General features: G+C 42.4%; 1 protein-coding gene across 1 annotated transcript in view; it reads right to left on the bottom strand.

Annotated features, from left to right (window-relative positions):
* The window catches only part of ABTB2 (ankyrin repeat and BTB domain containing 2), a 179,439-nt gene that overhangs the window by 39,315 nt on the left and 120,194 nt on the right, over positions 1-19,930 (bottom strand). Inside the window, exons 4-6 of the mRNA XM_082269867.1 lie at positions 9,616-9,768; positions 6,497-6,662; positions 2,180-2,269 (exon numbers count right to left, since the gene is read on the bottom strand). Of these exons, the coding sequence (XP_082125993.1) occupies positions 2,180-2,269; positions 6,497-6,662; positions 9,616-9,768 (409 nt within the window). The remainder of the gene's footprint in view (positions 1-2,179; positions 2,270-6,496; positions 6,663-9,615; positions 9,769-19,930) is intronic.

Genomic DNA, 19,930 nt, shown 5'->3' with positions numbered 1-19,930 from the left:
CTTGAGTGATTTCCTTTTTGCTTATTTTTAGCCAATGGAAAGCTTGTTACCAAGCAAGAAAATGCTCAAAAAAGGCAGGTTTTACATGTGTTTCATGCAATTTAGGACTATCCCACTGAAGTCTTTTCGGGCCAAAACATGCAACTCTGCTACATTCATGCAGATACACTCCTGACGATCACCACGTGCATGAATAAGGTTGTCTCCCCCTGTTAAGGAAGGTCTACCAAGCATGAGGTGTAGGACGATCATCAAGGAAGGGTCCGCTCCGAATCAGCCTCCAATCCTCCTCAGAATTTTCAAACAGGACAATGGACTTTGTTAACTTCGTAAACTCCAAGTGATAAACATTGATGTTCCTCCAAAAATAAATGGGGGCTCACATGGTGAAGTACGTACAAATTTATAACATAAAATAAAGGTAAAACACTCACATGTTATCTGCTTGATACAGGCATGTAGTAGCAAAAGTTGGCTGCGGCTATAGGCGTATCTGCATGGGGGCTGATGCGTTTCGTCCTACCATAGGCGTTGCCATAGGCCTTTGACAACGCCTATGGTAGGACGAAACGCGTCAGGCACGCCAGACCCATGCAGATACGCCTATAGCTGCGGCCAACTTTTGCTACTACATGCTTGTATCAAGCAGATAACATGTGAGTGTTTAACCTTTATTTTATGTAATAAATTTGTACGTACTTCACCATGTGAGCCCCCATTTATTTTTGGAGGAACATCAATGTTTATCACTTGGAGTTTACGAAGTTAACAAAGTCCATTGTCCTGTTTGAAAATTCAGAGGAGGATTGGAGGCTGATTCGGAGCGGACCCTTCCTCGATGATCGTCCTACACCTCATGCTTGGTAGACCTTCCTTAACATGGGGTCTACATTTCTGGTAAGGAGACAACCTTATTCATGCACGTGGTGATCGTCAGGAGTGTATCTGCACGAATGGTGTTGGAATCTATGTGTATATTTCTCTGCACCTGAGTTTCAGCCTTAGATGGACTTTTTGGACTTTGTTTATTTCCTTTACCTTTAGGTTAATTTTTTCTATGTGGCGCTGTACTTGAACACAATTGCTTTATGGTTTGATTATACTATTGTACTGGCAGCCTTTACGTCGGTTAGTGTATTGAGCGCAGCTTTCTTCTTTCTTTGTTTAACTCTGCTACATAAGAAGCTTCAAGGGATGAGCTTCAAGGTTCAGGCCACACTCAGGTATAATCCTTCCACTTTATAAAACTCTGGTCCGACCACATCTGGAGTATTCTGTCCAGTTCTGGTCGCCAGTCCTCAGGAGGGATGTGTTGGAGCTGGAGAGAGTCCAGAGAAGGGCAACTAAACTAATTAAGGGATTGGAGGACCTTAATTATGAAGAGCATCTGCAATCGCTTGATTTATTCTCCCTGGAGAAGAGACGCATGAGAGGGGACATGATAGCAATTTATAAATACCTCAATGGTGATCTCAGCATAGAAAAAAAGCTATTCAGTCGAAGGGATTGCATGAGGACTCAAGGGCATACAATGCGATTAGAGGACAAGCATTTTAACCTCAGACAATGTGGGGGGTTCTTTACTGTTAGGGCTACAAGATTGTGGAATTCTCTACCACAAGAGGTGGTTTCTGCGGGAAGTATGGTGGCTTTCAAAAGACTCTTAGACGTACATCTCAAGGATCAGAACATTCAGGGGTATGAGAGATGATTACGGCCACACACACCTACACAGGTTGAACTGGATGGACTATTGTCTTTATTCAGCCTCACCTACTATGTAACTATGTAACTTAACATGTAGTTATGTAACTATGTAACTGGCACCATTGGATATAAAGGAATCCTAGTGTCAAGCATTGATGCACTTCTAGTGGAAATGTGAAATTGTGCTTCTGACTGCTCAGGTGTGATGGCCCCTGAAGGTTTTTTTGACTAGGTGAACTAATCAATTTTTTTTTCTCCAAGCTTTATTGAACCATTTTTTTTTATGAAACACTTAATCACATATAAAAATTAACCTGTTTTTGACATGCATCATATTTATAAGGAAGCCTATAAATATAATAAGGACCTTATTGTTTTCTAATCTAGGGGACCTATTCTTTTTATTGGTGGTACCCAGCCATCATAGTGACTGTCAACCCTTTAAGCACAGTCCCACAAGTGGTTTTCTTACCGCAGCATCCAGGTCAGCTCCAGCTTCTATCAGCATCTGCACCATGGCCTCATCCCCAGCTGCACAGGCGTACATGAGCGGCGTCAAACCCTGGAAAAGAAACAATGTTTACATATTAAAGGGGATTTAGAGAATTATTATTTATTGTTCATGGGTAGTAAAATGATGAATGTGATCAGCTTGATGGAAATAATCTATGTATTCATATATCAATCTTTCCATCCCCCAATGTATGCATCCATTTCTCAACCAATCCATCTCTTCTTCAATTTATCCATCCCTCAATCTGTCCATCTTTGGATCCATGCTTCAATCTATCCATCCTTCAATCTGTTCATCCCTCAATCACTCTGTCCTTCAATCGGTTCATCCCTCAATCTATCCATCCTTCAATCTACCCATTCCTCATTCTATCCATCCTTCAATCTACCCATTCCTCATTCTATCCATCCTTCAATCTACCCATCCCTCATTCTATCCATCCTTCAATCTACCCATCCCTCATTCTATCCATCCTTCAATCTACCCATTCCTCATTCTATCCATCCTTCAATCTACCCATCCCTCATTCTATCCATCCCTCAATCTACCCATTCCTCATTCTATCCATCCTTCAATCTACCCATTCCTCATTCTATCCATCCTTCAATCTACCCATCCCTCATTCTATCCATTCCTCATTCTATTCATCCTTCAATCTACCGATCCCTCATTCTATCCCTCCTTCAATCCATTAATTCCTCAATTAGTCCATCCCTCAACCTGGCCATCCTTAAATCTATCTATTCCTCAATCTATTCATCCTGCAATTGGTCCATCCTTCAACTTATCAATTCCTCAGTTAGTCCATCCGTCAATCTGGCCATCCTTTAATCTATCCAATGCTTCAATTTATGCACCTCTCAATCTGTCCATCCTTGGATATATCCTTCATTCTATCTATCCCTCTTTCTACCCATCCTTCAATCTGTCCATCCTTCAATCTGTCCATGCTTCAATCTGTCCATGCTTCAATCTGTCCATGCTTCAATCTGTCCATGCTTCAATCTGTCCATCCTTCAATCTGTCCATCCCATTTTCTATCCATTCATATAATCTATTTAACATAAAATACCCTCCTTATGTAACCCTTGTCTCTCTCACTCCAGCTCACTAAGAAGAGTTGGTAGTTTGTGTCACTATTGGCATACTGACATACTAGTCACATAACCGTGATAGATTGAGTAATTGGAATGACTCATAAAGACAAGTGGTCAGATGAGTGACCCAGATCCTTATGGTACATCTGGACCTTCTAATCAATTTAACTTTATCCACAGAGAAAGTGATTAAAATCTTTACATTAACATTAATTTAAAAAACACCTTTGTTAACACATATTTCCTGTATTGTATATATATCTTTTTATAATAGCTATCATTAAAGAGACCCTGTAGCCATTCATTTCAACAAAACTTAACCTTAGGTTTAAATGTGCATTTAATGCTTGTACTGTATTAATTTTATTTACTGGTAAAAGCCTCTCTTGTGTAGATATCTAAAAGCCCTGAGACTGCTGCTGGTTACCGCCATCTTAGATGTGATGTCACCATCCCCAGCGGACCCATAGCTAGCACTCAACTAACACTAATACACTAGTATTTTCCCTCTATTTACCCTTATTAGCTGCATTAAAGGGTATTTAGGGAGGTGAATGGAGGGGCGGAAGAGCTGGGTCAGCACAGACAGTTAATAGACACCCAGAAAAGGGAGGCATATGACATGCAAAAAAGGAGGGCGGTGTGCTAGGGAATCAACTCTTCCCAGAGTAGTCAAAATTTCTATCACGTTTGAAGGCACATTGCAACTGAATAAAAATATAATTCAAAGAAAGGAAAATACTGCAAACAATCATTTAAAATACTTGATTTTTCTGTGCTTATACCCACAAAGTTTTATGTTGATGACAGGGTCTCTTTAATGATAGATGCTCCCTAATCAGCATGCATTTTTAAAGCATTATCTTGCTCTTCAGTTAGACAAAACATCTTTTTAAACCATAATAGAGCTGTCTGATCGCTGTCCAGGTACGTCAGTCATATGATCCCACGTAGGACTCTGCACAGAGCTGCTGCCAAAATAGATTTTTCATAGTCAGCACATGGTATTTCTTGAGCCAGCATAAAAAAATCCTGCAGATAAATTTACATTACATTTACTAGTGATTTTTTTTTTTATCCTGGCCACAGCCAGGGCTATACAGGAAAGCACAATGAATGTAAAAATGTCTTTAGTCCATTGTGACTGGCCAAGATGGTTTAATGGAAACCTTTACTGGGAGAAATATGTATGCTTCCATCACTGACCTCCTACTGAATTTTTTAGTTGCCTGGCTATCAGGTTGATCCTGTGACTCAACTATGTTTGGATCCACTGTGCTGGGTTGTGAGGAACACGAGTTCTAACACTGATATTAGGCAGTCACTCAAAGACAACCGAGGAACTAGCAATAATAAGGGGGACGTCAAGATTAGTAGTATGGAATAGCTTTAGTTAGCCCAACCAAAACTGACATTTGGCAGTGGTGGTGGAAAGTTTCCTGAAAAATGACTATGTCTTTTGATGGATGGTGTACTCCTGCTATGGCAGCTATAAAGGTGTTCCAAGCCACTCTTTAATATACTGTAGCTATGTTCCTGGCATTGTATGTAGGGAAACAGGGATCCACATTGAGAATGGAAGCCAACCTAAAATAATTCATCTGCAACTGAAGTAATACTGTTGGCCAGTAGTACTTTGCAGACAATCCCCGAATTCTTCTTTCTAGGTTTCTCAACCCTGCCGCACCAACCAAAGGGTGCCAGCTCCAAACAGCTAGGGCAGCTGAAAGTTGTAATGAAACAAATAGAAGTGGAGATGCTCAACTTCTAAGAGTCCAAAGTGAGTTTATTAGAGTTACCCGGTATGAGAAAAGTTTACCTTTTCCCCCCTCTTACAATTTCACTCCTAATCAAGGGAGCAGTTATTGTTTAGCCTGGTATGTTCAGGATTTCACAGGCTGGGAGTTTGATTGCTTCCCCTGCCTCCAGAAGAAGTTTCTAAAACTTAAGCCCCATACACACGCAACGATTATCGGCCGACCGATCGTCCGTCTTTTGTCCAGAGTTGTGTTTTGTTGGTTGGAATGTGCCTAGACTGCACACAAATTTTCTCACCCAACAAAATTCTACTTCAGAAGTGATGTCATGTGTTGGTTTGCTTTCTTTGTGTTCTTTCTTCTCTGAGCATGCCCAGTCTTGCTCATTAGATTTTTCCCTGTCGAAATCTGTACTGACTGCACGAAAATCGGCCGTGTTTTGACGGCAGACAAAAATTTTATAGCCTGCACACCAGATTTTTTTCGGCCGAAAAGTCAGAGTTGGTTGTCGGAAGCATCATACTAACAAGCCGAAAATCAGCAGATCGGTCGTCGGACGAAAATTCCCTGCCGATTTTCGATGCGTGTGTACGAGGCTTTAGGGAGGGAGAATTCAAATAACCAGCCTAAATATTAATCAGGGCCTAGCCAATCCCTGCGAAGGTTTGTCCAAATGGTGTCTAGGGAAGCGGATAACAAAATGCACCCAGGGTAGCCTATGGACGGTGTTACTGTTCTGTGAGGTCTCAGCGTTGGCAGAGCTGGGATCCTGGAACTGTCTGCAGGACTTCACCAAAGGCATCTGGTATAGAGAAGGACTGGATTATTCACTGGGTTGTGTCTGGAGGAGGCTGGAAGGTGGCAGCTATCCTGGAGACTTGTAATGACCCAAAACTGATTCCTTGAGACTTTTGAAATATATGTGCCAAAGGAAGCTTGAACTGGGACAGCTCTCATGGGGTCTCATATACTGGCCATTCCCTGTCATCAGCAGTGACTTAGACTGTGAGCTTTAGATAAGAGTGCTCTCCTGTACTGTGCTGTGTTCCTGAGATCACTCTGGGACCGGTACCAATTGCTGTAAAGTGGAGCAAGGTAACCAGATGCAAAAGAGACTTGCCTCATGGTCCCTGGCTGTGAGGCCTTACTGTCCAATATTCACAGTTGCTTAAGGAAAAGACTGTCCTCTAATTGCTAGATACTAACTGTTCTGCAATATTCCATGCTCTAATCCCACTCTTGATAACATTTTTACCAGCAATAAATCACAAGCTGACAACCCCTAGACTGTTTATTGCAGCCACAGTGAATGGACTGTTCCTTGGGTGGCTGGTGGCCTCTGTCCATTTAGGGGGAGGACCAGTTTAAACCAGCAGCCCCTGAGGGGGTAGCGCCACATACTGTATATAACACACCCTCACCTGATCATCCATGGTGTTTATTCCCTCAGGCCCCAGTGCTCGTACCGCCTGAGGAATCAGATCAGTGCGCCCGCAGTTCAGCATTCGGAATCCCAGGTCCTGTTGAAAGCGTTCAGCAGCTGCTCCAGCCTCCAGGCGTCTGAGGGAGCTAAAGCAACACTCCGGCCTATAAAAGACAACAGAGGAATTCTAAAGAGAGTATAAGGAGGGATAGAAGATGTGGATGGAAATACTGTCAGTGGGACATGCATGTAGAACCTTCTGGTGACCCAATCCTCTTTGACAAGCAGGGGTCATCCAATCTTCACAAATATGAGATCATAGTGGTTCTGGCACTCTGAGAAATGAAAGGAGCACTTGTAGAAGGAGAACTTGAGGTTCCAAAATCTCTGGTTTGCTTTGCAAGTAAAATAAAGGCTTCTGTATGACAGTCTAAGCAAGTACCTGTTACACATAGTAACAAGATTCATAAAGTAAAAATCATCCTCCGCTGACTAGGGCTCACATTTTTTTATGTCTCACGCGCTCCCCATCCCAGGCACTGCAACTCACAGTGTGGGGGGGGGGGGGTGGTTTCAGCAACAGAGGAAGTGCTGTCAATCCAGAAAGCATTGGGTAGGACTAGGTTTGGTCGGGTGTTGATTGCCAAATTACAAACCTGTGAACCAGCAGTGATAATGCTGATAGACACGCCCCCCTGCCACATCTGAACCCACTGTGGTGCAAGCAGGCACAGTCCTAATGAGAGTGGCAACTCTGCTCTGATTTCAGAAGCAGCGTGGCATTGTTGCCACCCCATTACAGGCATTAGATGGACTTCACCGGCAGAATCAACAGGTTGGACTCTGCAGGGGTACTAAGAGAAAACTGAGTGAGATGCACTTAGCATTAAAGTGAAAGAGCAGGCTAACTATATTACTAAAGAGGTTTCCTCCCCGTTTCCTCCCTCCCCTCCAGGAAGGAGCATCAGATCCGATCCTGTCCGCTAAAAACAGATGTTTAGGGATCCATTCACCATCCATTCGGCGGATTCGATGACAGTCGGATGTAAACAGAAAGGCGATCCGTTTCCATCCGATCGCCCCATACAGAACAGCGGGCTGTGTCTCTCCGCTCTGCTTAGCGGAGCAGACACTGACCTGTCATCCGCCTGCTCCGCAGGGATCAGCGGAGAGATCCCCTGCTGAGCAGGCGAATCCGCTTAACAGAGTCTGCCCCATCCGAAAGAGGCTATTTTGATCCTGTCTGGTCATGTGATCCAGCAAATTTTGTCAAATAGGGCTTACCAATGAGGTATGTAAACATTACAATCTAAAGGATCAGCCTACCCAAACTAGATATTTCAGTTTTTACCACAACAGGTTCTTCTTTATCTCAGAGACTATTGATGAGATCCCAGTCCTGCACACCAGCTGTGCCAATTGAGAGGGTCTCCATCATCCCTGCTGAATCTTTATTCATTTTATAATATAATATGAAGAATTTAACACTTTAATTTAAATCTTTTCAATGGGGAAACCGGCAATACAATTTTTTAGTAGAGTGGGGTAGGGTTGGAAGAACTTTTAACTATGTTTTTTAGGTTGTCCTTGCCTTCCTGTCCCAGTGACAACTGATGACCCTATTTCTAGTACTGGTGTCACAGAAACAGGAGATGAGGGAAATTCCCCCAATGGGGTCACAGACATAAATATTATATTTCACCTTCCCCACTCTATCCATAGCTAAAAAAAACTTTGTAAAAATTATCATTAATTTATTGTTCTACCTGTGGGACATTTGGGTCCCCTCAGAAGCCGGTCTAAAAGACGCTTAGATAGCAACTACCACTTCTGCCTTGTTTGCTACCGCTGGACGATTCTTCCCTACCAATGGTTTTCACATCCTAGCAACAAGGCAGGGTGAGGGGGTTGCTAACTAGGGTTTTTGTTAGCCAGGCTTCCATGATGACCCAAATGGCCTACAGGTAAAAGAATAAAATAAATGATCATTTACAAAGCTGCACAGATTCTTAATATCTACTAGGGCCCTCTGATTGAATAGGCTATTTTCTGGAAAAGGTAAACCGCAGCTCAAAGTGGTTATAAACCCACGTTAAATACTTTTACCTATAGGTAAGACTATATTAAGGCTCACCTATAGGTGTTTAAATATCTCCTAAACGGTGCATGTTTAGGAGATATTTATAAGTGCATGCAGCCAATGACGTCATCGGCGCCTGCGCTCTGAAGGAGTCCTTCAGAGCCCTATGCCGTGAACGGCGGCTCCCGCGCGCAAGCGCAGGAGTGATGTAATCGCGCCTCCAGCCAATCAGATGGCCGGAGGAAGCAATCCAGGAAGCAGGATGGCTGAACATGTCGGCCATCCTGTCGACACTGCGGGGGCTTTGTTTTTTTAGGTAAGTACTTCATAATGAGCTAGTATGCGATGCATACTTGCTCATTATGCCTTTGTCTTTACAGGTTTTTTTTTTTTGTTCACTTTTTTTTCAGAGGGTTTACTTCTTTAAAAAAAACATTCCCTGCAAGGCAATGTCATAACGTGCTAGAGTGCATACTAGCACATTATGTATTACCATAAAACGAACCCCTCCAGCAGCGCGCTGTCAATGACAGGACTTCCATCTTCCCCTGGTCTTCCTCCTGGGTTCGCGGCCCCCAGCTACATGAGTGGCCAAGGCTGCAATGACATCACTGCCAACTCATGCATGCGGAAGCCTTCGGCTACAGCACGGAGCTCTGAGGGTCCAGCACAGTATGCCGGACCTTCAGAGCGCATGCGCCAGTGATGTCCTCGGCTGCATGCAGTGTGAATATCTTCAAAACAATGCAAGTTTAGGAGATATTCACTGTACCTACAGGTAAGCCTTATTATAGGCTTACCTGTAGGTACAAGTTAAAAAAACTGAGTTTACTACCACTTTAGGGGCAACCCCAGTCAGACAAATACATAAAAGAAAACACAGACATTTGAATAGTTTTTGCTGCTAAGTGCATGATGCATAGACATCCAAGTCTCACCATAACTGGTCAGATGTGGAAATACAAATCTCCTGTCTATGAGTATTGTTAGAGATGCCTCCAGCCAGCAGTATAAAGCCCAGCTCTGCTGTCACTTACTTGAGCTGTCTTGGTTCACAGTCCAGGCCAGGGAGGAGCAGTCTGGCGGTCTGTCTGATGTCATCAGCATCTACGGTCAGGCTGCGGCGGTGTTCAGCGTATGTGATAGCTACACGCATCCATTCCATGAGGGGTGGCAGCAGAATGAACGGCCTGGGGGGGAGTAAATGCAAGCTCTTCAGACAATTCATTAAACTGTTATACAAGATTGCTACTACCGAGCTGTCATAGTGTCACCTTTCTTTCAGTGATTGATAAAATGAAGCGTTGGAACCTCTTTTAGATACGTATGTATAAATGCAGCAAAATCTTTACCCCTACAAGCACAGGAGGTGCGGAAAGTCTTTCAACAGGGACAAAAACAGCAAAATTTCACAGAGGTTCTAACGTTCTTCATGCCATTCAAAAGTCTAACGTTTGTCTGGAGTTTAGTTTTTATACCAAATGCAGGGTAAATGCATGACAATCCAATACATGTATAGCTTTTTTTCCCATACCGCCCCCTCCAGTCTATTATGAAACCATTCCTGATCAAGCGAGATCCCTGACCTAAAATATACATTCAATCCTATGTAGAGTTGGTACTCCATACTTCATTTGGAGTTGAATGGAGAGTTGGTTTTCAAGCACATGTCTGGCTGAGAAAATTTTGAAAAGCAGAGCCAAGGAGGCCAAAAAACTGAAATTTCGCTGGATTGGTGGTAAGTGAGTTAAAGACTAGGCAAGGAGAGTGGCAGGAAGAATTTAAAGGATAAGTGCACATTTTAAGTTTAAAGTATAACCCCAGCGTACATTCTAAGTCCCTTCTGAAACATCTGCTTTGGGAACACATAGCACTCTAGTGCAGCATTTCTCAAATGAGATGCTGTTTGAGCTCCTCAAGGAAATTATACAGTCTGCTCTGAATTAGCATCATGAGTTGCCATGGTGTGGGTGGACCGGCCTCCAGCACCATAACATCCAATGACATTCTAGGTCCACAATGCTTTGCGTCATTAATTGCTATTATTTGGTGGGCAGCCTGCCTGGACCTTGATAATGCATGACGCTGATCCAGGGCAGATGATATGCAGGCCTACCCCCAGCATTTAGGAGAGGGCGGAAGTCTAGCTCCTTTAGACCTGCTCCACCTCCCACCCTCTAATGTGCTGATGCAGCCAAAGGGTAGAGCTCTAATGTAAAGTGGGGACTGTGAAATTGTGGGGCTCTGTAGTGGGGGACTATGTAATTAGGGGGGCTCTGATGGTAGATTGTGTGATTAGGAGGGCTCTGCTAAAGGAGACTGTGTGATTGGGGGGCTCTGTGATAGGGGACTGTGTGAATGGAGGGGCTCTGTTATACGGGACTGTGTGATTGGGGGGCTCTGTGATGGAGGACTGGGTCATTGGGGGCTCTGTGATGAGGGACTGTGTGTTTGGGGGGGCACAGTAATGAGGGTCTCTGTGATTGGGGGTCTCTGTGATGGGTAACTGTGTGACTGGGGGGGTCCTCTGATTTAGTCAGAGGACACTAGGATAGGGGGGTCTCTGAAGAGATGGGTGGACTCTGATGTGATGGGAGGGCTCTGACCTGATGGGGGGACTCTGCCTTTGGGGGGCTTCTGATGTTAATTTCATCAGAGCGGTTCTATTCATTATCCCAGGCTCGGGTTTCCCATTGATAAGTAACAGTTACATATTTTACATTTTAGACCTGGGGTGCTTCTGGATTTTGCAATTTAAAGAGTGCTGCAACTGAAAAAAACAAAAGCTCTAGCAATTTTTAGATCCCTATTTGCAGAACATACAGTAGAGTAGTTGGAGATTGGATAACTGAATTAAGTACATTTATCTCCTATGAACAAATGACATGAAAAATGTGAACTCCCACTAAATTTATCTTAATGTGGTCTCAGTGGTTGGACTTGGCAGTTGGGGAGGGGGAATGGGATTGTGATTCCTCTTAACCGTATTTCTTCATGTATTCATTTTTTTTTTTTTTTTATGTATTCTATATCCTACATTTATCGGTAGACTCTGAATAGGGATGTTTGCTATGATACCAAAACTTTATCTTGACTTTAATCTCCTTTTTTGTGCTATAATCCCCCTGGATATCGTCACAAGAATTCCTTTTCTCATAAATGCTCCTTGTGATTTCTATGGTTGGTGTGTAGTTTGAAGGAAAATGTGTATTTAGTGCATTTACTTTGTTTATCCTAATGCTGTTTGCATTTGCTTTGGTGACTGCCCTGCATTTTTGTATTATGACCAGTTTGATCATTGTAGGTTTGTGTACGTATGTTACCTTTTGTCATACTAAAATACTATATTTGCAAAAATTAAATCTGATTTAAAAAAAAAGGATATCTCCAGCCATTTTTTTCTAGTTTTGTAAGGATAAGAATCTCTGTTTGTTTTCTTGCTGTCTGTGTCCCTGTTTGTTGGGCTCTAAGCCTATTTGTTTGGGAACCATTGTCAGTAGGAGAAAAAGTGAATTTAAAATTTGACAGTTCTCACTAAGACTTTCCCCTCCATTTATACAAATGAAAACGAGGGTTATAATAAACAAGATAGTAATGTTAATAGCAATATATTGAATGTACCCATGTGGCTAACTCGTGTTCAAAAAATGACTAGAAAAACTTAGTGTTTATAAATCACGAGGCTTAGATGGCTTGCACTCGAGAGTTCTCAAAGAACTTAGACATGTTATAGCCAGACCATTGTATCTGTTATCTGCTAACCTAAAGGCTTGATTGTGATCAATTCTATCCCCAGCAGCTCCCCACTGGCCTGAGAACAGCTCAAAATTGACCATTTTCTGCCTTCCCAAAAAATGACTAGAAAAAGTTAGTGTTAATAAATCACGAGGATCAGATGGCTTGCACCCGAGAGTTCTCAAAGAACTTAGACATGTTATAGCCAGACCATTGTATCTGTTATCTGCTAACCTAAAGGCTTGACTGTGATCAATTTTGTCCCCAGCAGCCCCCCACTGGCCCGAGAAGAGCTCAAAATTTATCATTTTCTGCCTTCCCAAGAGACCAAGCCATGGTAAAGACAAACGATACCAAAACAGGGGAAACGCCATACCACTGTATAGGCCCAACAATTTTTTCTTTCTAACTATCCTACCATCCCACAGACCCTCTACACCAGGGGTTTTCAAACTATGGCCTTCCAGTTGTTCAGGAACTACAATTCCCATCCCATCATGCCAAGTCATGTCTGTGAATGTCAGAGTTTTACAATGCCTTATGCATAGTTGCCAACATTTGGAAAAAATTTCCAGGGACACTTTGCAGCACAGCTATCAATTACTTACCACACCCACTTCCATGAAGCCCCACCCACTCCGCATAATTAATCTCCACCTACTTATCGTCAGATTATAGGATCTACTCAATAAAGAGAGAATTACAGGAAATTGAAAAGGGAATTTCAAACTTTTTTTTTTTTTTCACAATTTTAAACTTTATTCAAGAATAAAAAAAGTCATACAGAATGCAAAACAATGGTAAAGTGTCTTAGAATTAACTTCAAGAAAACAATTAATCCAGTAACATTCAACATTATTAGTGGAAAAATGCAAGGAAATATAAACTTAAGGCCAAAGTAGCAGAGTTGGAATAATTCTCCCATTCAGCTGCACTACTTCTGCCTAAAGTTTCAGCCCGCAACCATTTTTTTTACGGGCACCGGCTGCCTGTGATGGGCAATTTACGGGCAGCCCGACTAACGGGCCGGGACAACGTAAATTACCCTGGACTGGCTCATATTTGCCGGGACTGTCCTGGCAAAAACAGGACAGTTGGCAGGTATGCCTCATGGGATGTGTAGTTCCACAACAGCTGGAGGACCGTAGTTTGAGGATCCCTGATCTACACTGTCATGACAAGAGTTCCTATAATTTAGCCCAATTGACGTACAAGAAACTTTATTCTCTCATCCAGGTTCCCAACACTTGACCGTTAACCTCTAATCTGGTAAGGCCTCTTGCGCCTAAATTGTCTTTTTCCATTTTATGTCTTTTTTGGAGCCTACATTTTTTATTCCTCCTTTTTCCTGTTTTTTTGTCTCTTTTGGCTCTGCTTCCCAAACACTGCCTACATAAAGCCAAAAGAGGGTGTTGTAACTCCTTCAGGTATACTGTACTTTGTATGATGTAAAGGAAAACCTTGTAGAATCCAGCAGTGATACTATGGCTCCTTTGTAGCAGACTCAGTGAATAGGGTCAGTAATATATTGCTTTTTAATCACAACAAACAAGTTTATTACCTTGACAATATGAATTCAATACTAAAATGTTTTACATGTAAATAAAGTTTTACATGTGATTACAAATGTTGTTACATGCTACAGAATGTACACCCTGTAAACTGTAATTATTTCAAATCTAGAAGCTCTTTGTATGTGCTAGCCCGGACCCCGGCCTCCATCCTGGAGCTGACTCTAATCTCAGGAGCCTGAGAGACCACTTAGGAGAAGCTGTCAATGAAGTTTTATGCCAACTCATAAACTTGCTGACAAAATCCCATTATGGCAGTGATATACCTTAGCCTGCACCCCTCAGCGTCAGCCGGGTCTGATAACAAAACACATTTTTTAGATTTGTATAGCAGATTCCAGGAGAGACGCACAGCTACCTCCTGCGGAATGGTATTCGGACCATTTGGCAAAGGTCTTCACTGTGTTACACTTTATGTTTTTATTTAATTGCTCTGCAGTTGTGTAATTCAAGCAAGGCCGTCTGTGTGGTAACTACATTGGAATTCCAGGGACATTTTTCAAATGAAAAATTTACAGCTTAAAAATATGTCGAGAAATTCTGTTTAACTGAACAGCAGAATTACAGATCCTTCAGTGGTTCTTTGGAGGGCTGCAAAATAAGGAAGGTACAGGAAAATGTCATAATATGCTTTTTGCTAAGGCTGTCCTATGTGTTCATCCAAAAGGGGGGGGGGCACCAGACAATCTAATGACAAGAGGCCAGTGACCTCAAGAATGCAGCATATCCATTCACAAGATACCAGTGACTTAATTGGGAAAGCGGCCTATCCAATCATGAGATACCAATAACAGCACTGAGAATGAAGCCTATCCATTCACGAGAAATGAATGAGATAACTGGGAAAGCAGCCTACCCATTCACAAAATACCAGTGGTATCACTAAAAATACAGTCTATCCAATCATTAGATACCAATAACATCACTTACAATACAGCCTATCCATTCATTAGATACCAATGACATCACTTACAATACAGCCTATCCATTCATTAGACACCAATGACAGCACTAAGAATGCAGCCTATCCATTCACGAGGTACAAATAACATAACTGGGAAAGCAGCCTACCCATTCACAAAATACCAGTTGGGAATGCAGCCTATCTATATTCACAAGATACCAGTACCATAGCGAAGAATACAGTCTATACATTCACGAGATACTAGTGACATCACTGAGAATGCAGCCTATCTATTCATGAAATACCAGTGACACCACTGGTAATGCAACCTATCCATTCACGAGATTCCAGTGACATTGAGAATGCAGCCTATCCATTTCATTTATGAGAGATGGACAGGTTGCGCTAAAAGCTTAGAGTAATTCTCCATAGGTCATGTAGAGTTGGTGATTTGCAGCATTTTAATGTTGAGCAGGCAGTTCTCCAGTAGAGAAGAACTCTCAAAGCCCCTTTAGGATGAAGATGGGGGAAGAATGAAGTGCAGAAGCACCACACCCAAGAAGTCCAATTATTTCACAAAAAAAGGTATACATAGGATGTGCAGATGTAACCAAAACATTTTAGAAGTCCAAAGCTTCATCAGGGCCCATATTGCTTGTAGAATGGAAAATTAGGGGATTATTAAAATTATGCTGCAAGGTATTTAATGGAATGCTCATCAGCATATGTAATTTGCCATTGTATATACCATGGAAATCCTAATAAAGGGGACAGCTTGGACCCCCAAACACATTGGCTACACGCACAGATCCTGTGGATATATTCTAAATGAAATAAACAACCTTTGGATTCTAACCTCTTAGTATGTGCTCCTGCTCTTCAGCCCTCCTTCTGTATCCATTTACAGGAGACCAGTGACATCACTGAGAATGTGGCCTATGAATTCACTAGACACTAGGGACATCATTGTGAGCACAGACCTATCCATTCATAAGAGACCAGTGACATTGCTGAACATACAGCCAATGCAGTCACAAAAGACCAATTACATCACTGAGAAAGCAGATTATCCATTCACGAAAGGGACCAGTGACATCACTGAGAATGCAACTTATCCATTCACAAGGCATTAGTGACATTACTATCCATTCACAGGAGACCCATAACATTACTGAGAAAGCAACCTATACATTCACGAAGGACCAGCGCCATCACTTAGAATGCAGTTTATCCTTTCACAAGAGACTGGTGACATCATTAAGAAAGCAGCCTATTCATTCATGAGGGAACAGTGACATCACAGAGAATTCAGCTTCTCTATTCACAAGGGACAAGTGGCAATACTGAGAATTCAGCCGATCCTTTCACAAGAGACTTGGAACATCACTAACAAAGCAGCCTATACATTTACTAGAGACCAATGACATCACTGAGAAAGGAGCCTATATTTTAACATGAGACCGCTGACATCACATCTATTCACAAGGGAACTGTGACATCACTAAGAATGCAACAAATTCATTCATGTGACAGGTGAGATCACTAAGAATGCAGCCTATACATTTTTGAAAGACCAGTGACATCAGTAAGAAAGCAGCCTATCCATTCATGAGAGACTGGTGACATCACTAGAAATGCAGCCTATCTATGCACAAGAGACAAGAGACCTGTGACATCACTAAGAATGCAGGCTATCCTTTCACAAGAGACTGGTGACATCACTAAAAATGCAGCCTATTCTCAATTGCTCCCCCAGTGGTGACCCCCTTCAATGCCCCCCCCCCCAATTCTTTCCCCTCCTCTCATTCTCTATCTTCTCTACTCCCCTTTTCTCATTCTCCTCCACTTCCTATTTCCCATATATACATCCAAAATGTTCTTCTTAGGTGCGCACAGATCCAGGTGAGTTTTGAAACATGTGGCTTCTATATACCTTTAATTTTTACATTGTGATATTCTATGCACTGAGTTTCTTAACCAAAATCAAATATTAGATTTCCCGGGACTTTATTAGATGGCACAATTTTTGTGTGTATAACTCTACACACCTTTCAATAAAAAAAAAAAAAAGAAATATAAAAAAGAAATGCATCTGATCATGAAAGTCTGATGACATTACCAAGAATGCAACCTATCCTTTCACGAAAGACCAGTGATATCACGAAGAATGCAGCCTATCCTTTTATGGAAGACCAGTGACATCACCAAGAACGCAGCCTATTCTTTCTCAGGAGAGCGGTGACATAACCAAGAACGCAGCCTACCATTTTACGGAAGACCAGCGACATTACCAATAATGCAGCTTATCCTTTTACGAAAGACCAGTGACATCATCAAGAATGCAGCCTATCCTTTTACGGAAGACCAGTGACATCACCAAGTATACAGCCTATCCTTTTATGGAAGACCAATGACATCACTAAGAATGCAACCTATCCTTTCTCAGAAGAGCGGTGACATTACCAAGAATGCAGCCTATCCTTTCATGGAAGATCAGTGACATCACCAAGAATACAGCCTATCCTTTCTCAGAAGAGCGGAGACATCATCAAGAATGCAACCTATCCTTTTACGGAAGACCAGTGACATCACCAAGAATGCAACCTATCATTTCAGGAAAGACCATTGACATCATCAAGAAAGCAGCCTATCCTTTTACGGAAGACCAGTGATATCACCAAGAATGCAACCTATCGTTTCAGGAAAGACCATTGACATCATCAAGAATGCAGCCTATCCTTTTACGGAAAACCAGTGATATCACCAAGAATGCAACCTATCGTTTCAGGAAAGACCATTGACATCATCAAGAATGCAGCCTATCCTTTTACGGAAAACCAGTGACATCACCAAGAATGCAGCCTATCCTTTCAGGAAAGACCAATGACATCACCAAGTATGCAGCCTATCATTTTATGGAAGACCAGTGTCATCACCAAGAATGCAGCCTATCCTTTTACGGAAGACCAGTGACATCACCAAGAATGCCGCTTATCGTTTCTCAGAAGAGCGGTGACATTACCAAGAATGCAGCCTATCCTTTTATGGAAGACCAGTGTAATCACCAAGAATGCAGCCTATCCTTTTATGGAAAACCAGTGACATCACCAAGACTGAAGCCTATCCTTTCTCAGGAGAGCGGTGACATCACTGAGAATGCAGCCTATCTTTTTCACGGAAGACCAGTGTCATCACCAAGGATGTAGCCTATCCTTTTACGGAAGACCAGTGACATTACCAAGAATGCAGCCTATCCTTTCTCAGAAGAGTGGACACATTACCAAGAATGCAGCCTATCCTTTCATGAAAGACCAGTGACATCACCAAGAATGCAGCCTATCCTTTCTCAGGAGAGCGGTGACATCACTGAGAATGCAGCCTATCTTTTTTACGAAAGACCAGTGTCATCACCAAGAATGCAGCCTATCCTTTTACGGAAGACCAGTGACATCACCAAGAATGCAGCCTATCCTTTTATGGAAAACCAGTGACATCACCAAGACTGCAGCCTATCCTTTTATGGAAAACCAGTGACATCACCAAGACTGCAGCCTACCTATCCTTATCGTTTCTCAGAAGAGCGGTGACATTACCAAGAATGCAGCCTATCCTTTTATGGAAGACCAGTGTAATCACCAAGAATGCAGCCTATCCTTTTATGGAAAACCAGTGACATCACCAAGACTGCAGCCTATCCTTTCTCAGGAGAGCGGTGACATCACTGAGAATGCAGCCTATCTTTTTCACGGAAGACCAGTGTCATCACCAAGGATGTAGCCTATCCTTTTACGGAAGACCAGTGACATTACCAAGAATGCAGCCTATCCTTTCTCAGAAGAGTGGACACATTACCAAGAATGCAGCCTATCCTTTCATGAAAGACCAGTGACATCACCAAGTATGCATCCTATGATCCTATCCTTTTATGGAAGACCAGTGTCATCACAAAGAATGCAGCCTATCCTTTCTCAGGAGAGCGGTGACATCACTGAGAATGCAGCATATCTTTTTTACGAAAGACCAGTGTCATCACCAAGAATGCAGCCTATCCTTTCTCAGGAGAGCGGTGTCATCACCAAGAATGCAGCCTATCCTTTCTTGGGACAGTGGTGACAATATTGAGAATGCAGCCTATACATTAGGCATGTAGTAATAGTAGGAAAACACCAGGAACTGTTTTTTTGTCATCTATCTACTTGAAATAATAATAGCATTAGTAAAAATGGTAGCAGATGTAGAAATCAGAATCTGCGAAGGAACTGTATTCAGGCTGTGTGGATAACAAGCCATGATGATCAATCCAAAACAGCGTTGTAGATGGGTCCATTTATCTCTATCTGCCATCAGCATCCATTAGCTGTTAATCCAGTATAACTATGTGTGATCACCATGAACCCGTGTCCGCTGAGTACACTATCCCCCCGTGAGGTACAGCGTCAGTGAGCTCTTAGCTGTTCTTTATTAGGTGCGGATGATATTGATTTCACAGGAACACATGGAAGCAGTTTGGGGACACAGCAGTAGAGGGGTCTGCAATGTTTCACATTGTGTAATCTGGAATGGGGTGGCAACAAGGTAGGGGGCTTGGCTGATGTCCCCATTTGAACTTTTGAGAGGAGATGTTTCTGCAGCTGTATGAAGCACGTGTCACAGGAGATGGAATTACTGAGAAAATCTATCCAGAGAAAGGGAAACACGTACAGGCTTTTATTTAATGACGTGCCATCATCCAAAACAACCTATTAGCCTTAGTGGGGGATTTCAAAGAATCCTGGAAATTCCATGTTTGCTAAAGACCCCCCAGAGTAGTAATGCACACACAGGCTGCCCCCCACATGCACTCCTTCAAAGTTGACCCAGAGTGCAGAGATAAAGTTTTCTAATCACTCAACTTCACCTGCTGGAAAGTTTCGGCATTGCAGCTTGTACATAAAATATAACCAACCAAGATAAGCCAGCATAAGTAATAATAAGTAATATGAAGCCACCTGCAGGCATCAGAAGATGCCTCAACGTAGTCTTGGTCCAACTGTTGAAAAGCTCCATCTTACATAAATCTTTCCATAAAAATCCATGCTTGGATCACCTGAGTACACTTGGTTTTGAATGTGGATGGGCAGCTTTTCTGAAGCTGGCTTACCT

The sequence above is a fragment of the Pelophylax lessonae genome, assembly GCF_965119305.1.
Source record: "Pelophylax lessonae genome assembly, chromosome: 10".
NCBI lineage: Eukaryota > Metazoa > Chordata > Amphibia > Anura > Ranidae > Pelophylax > Pelophylax lessonae.
The sequence above is the reverse complement of the archived record's forward strand: the minus strand, read 5'-3'. Positions and strand labels throughout refer to the sequence as shown.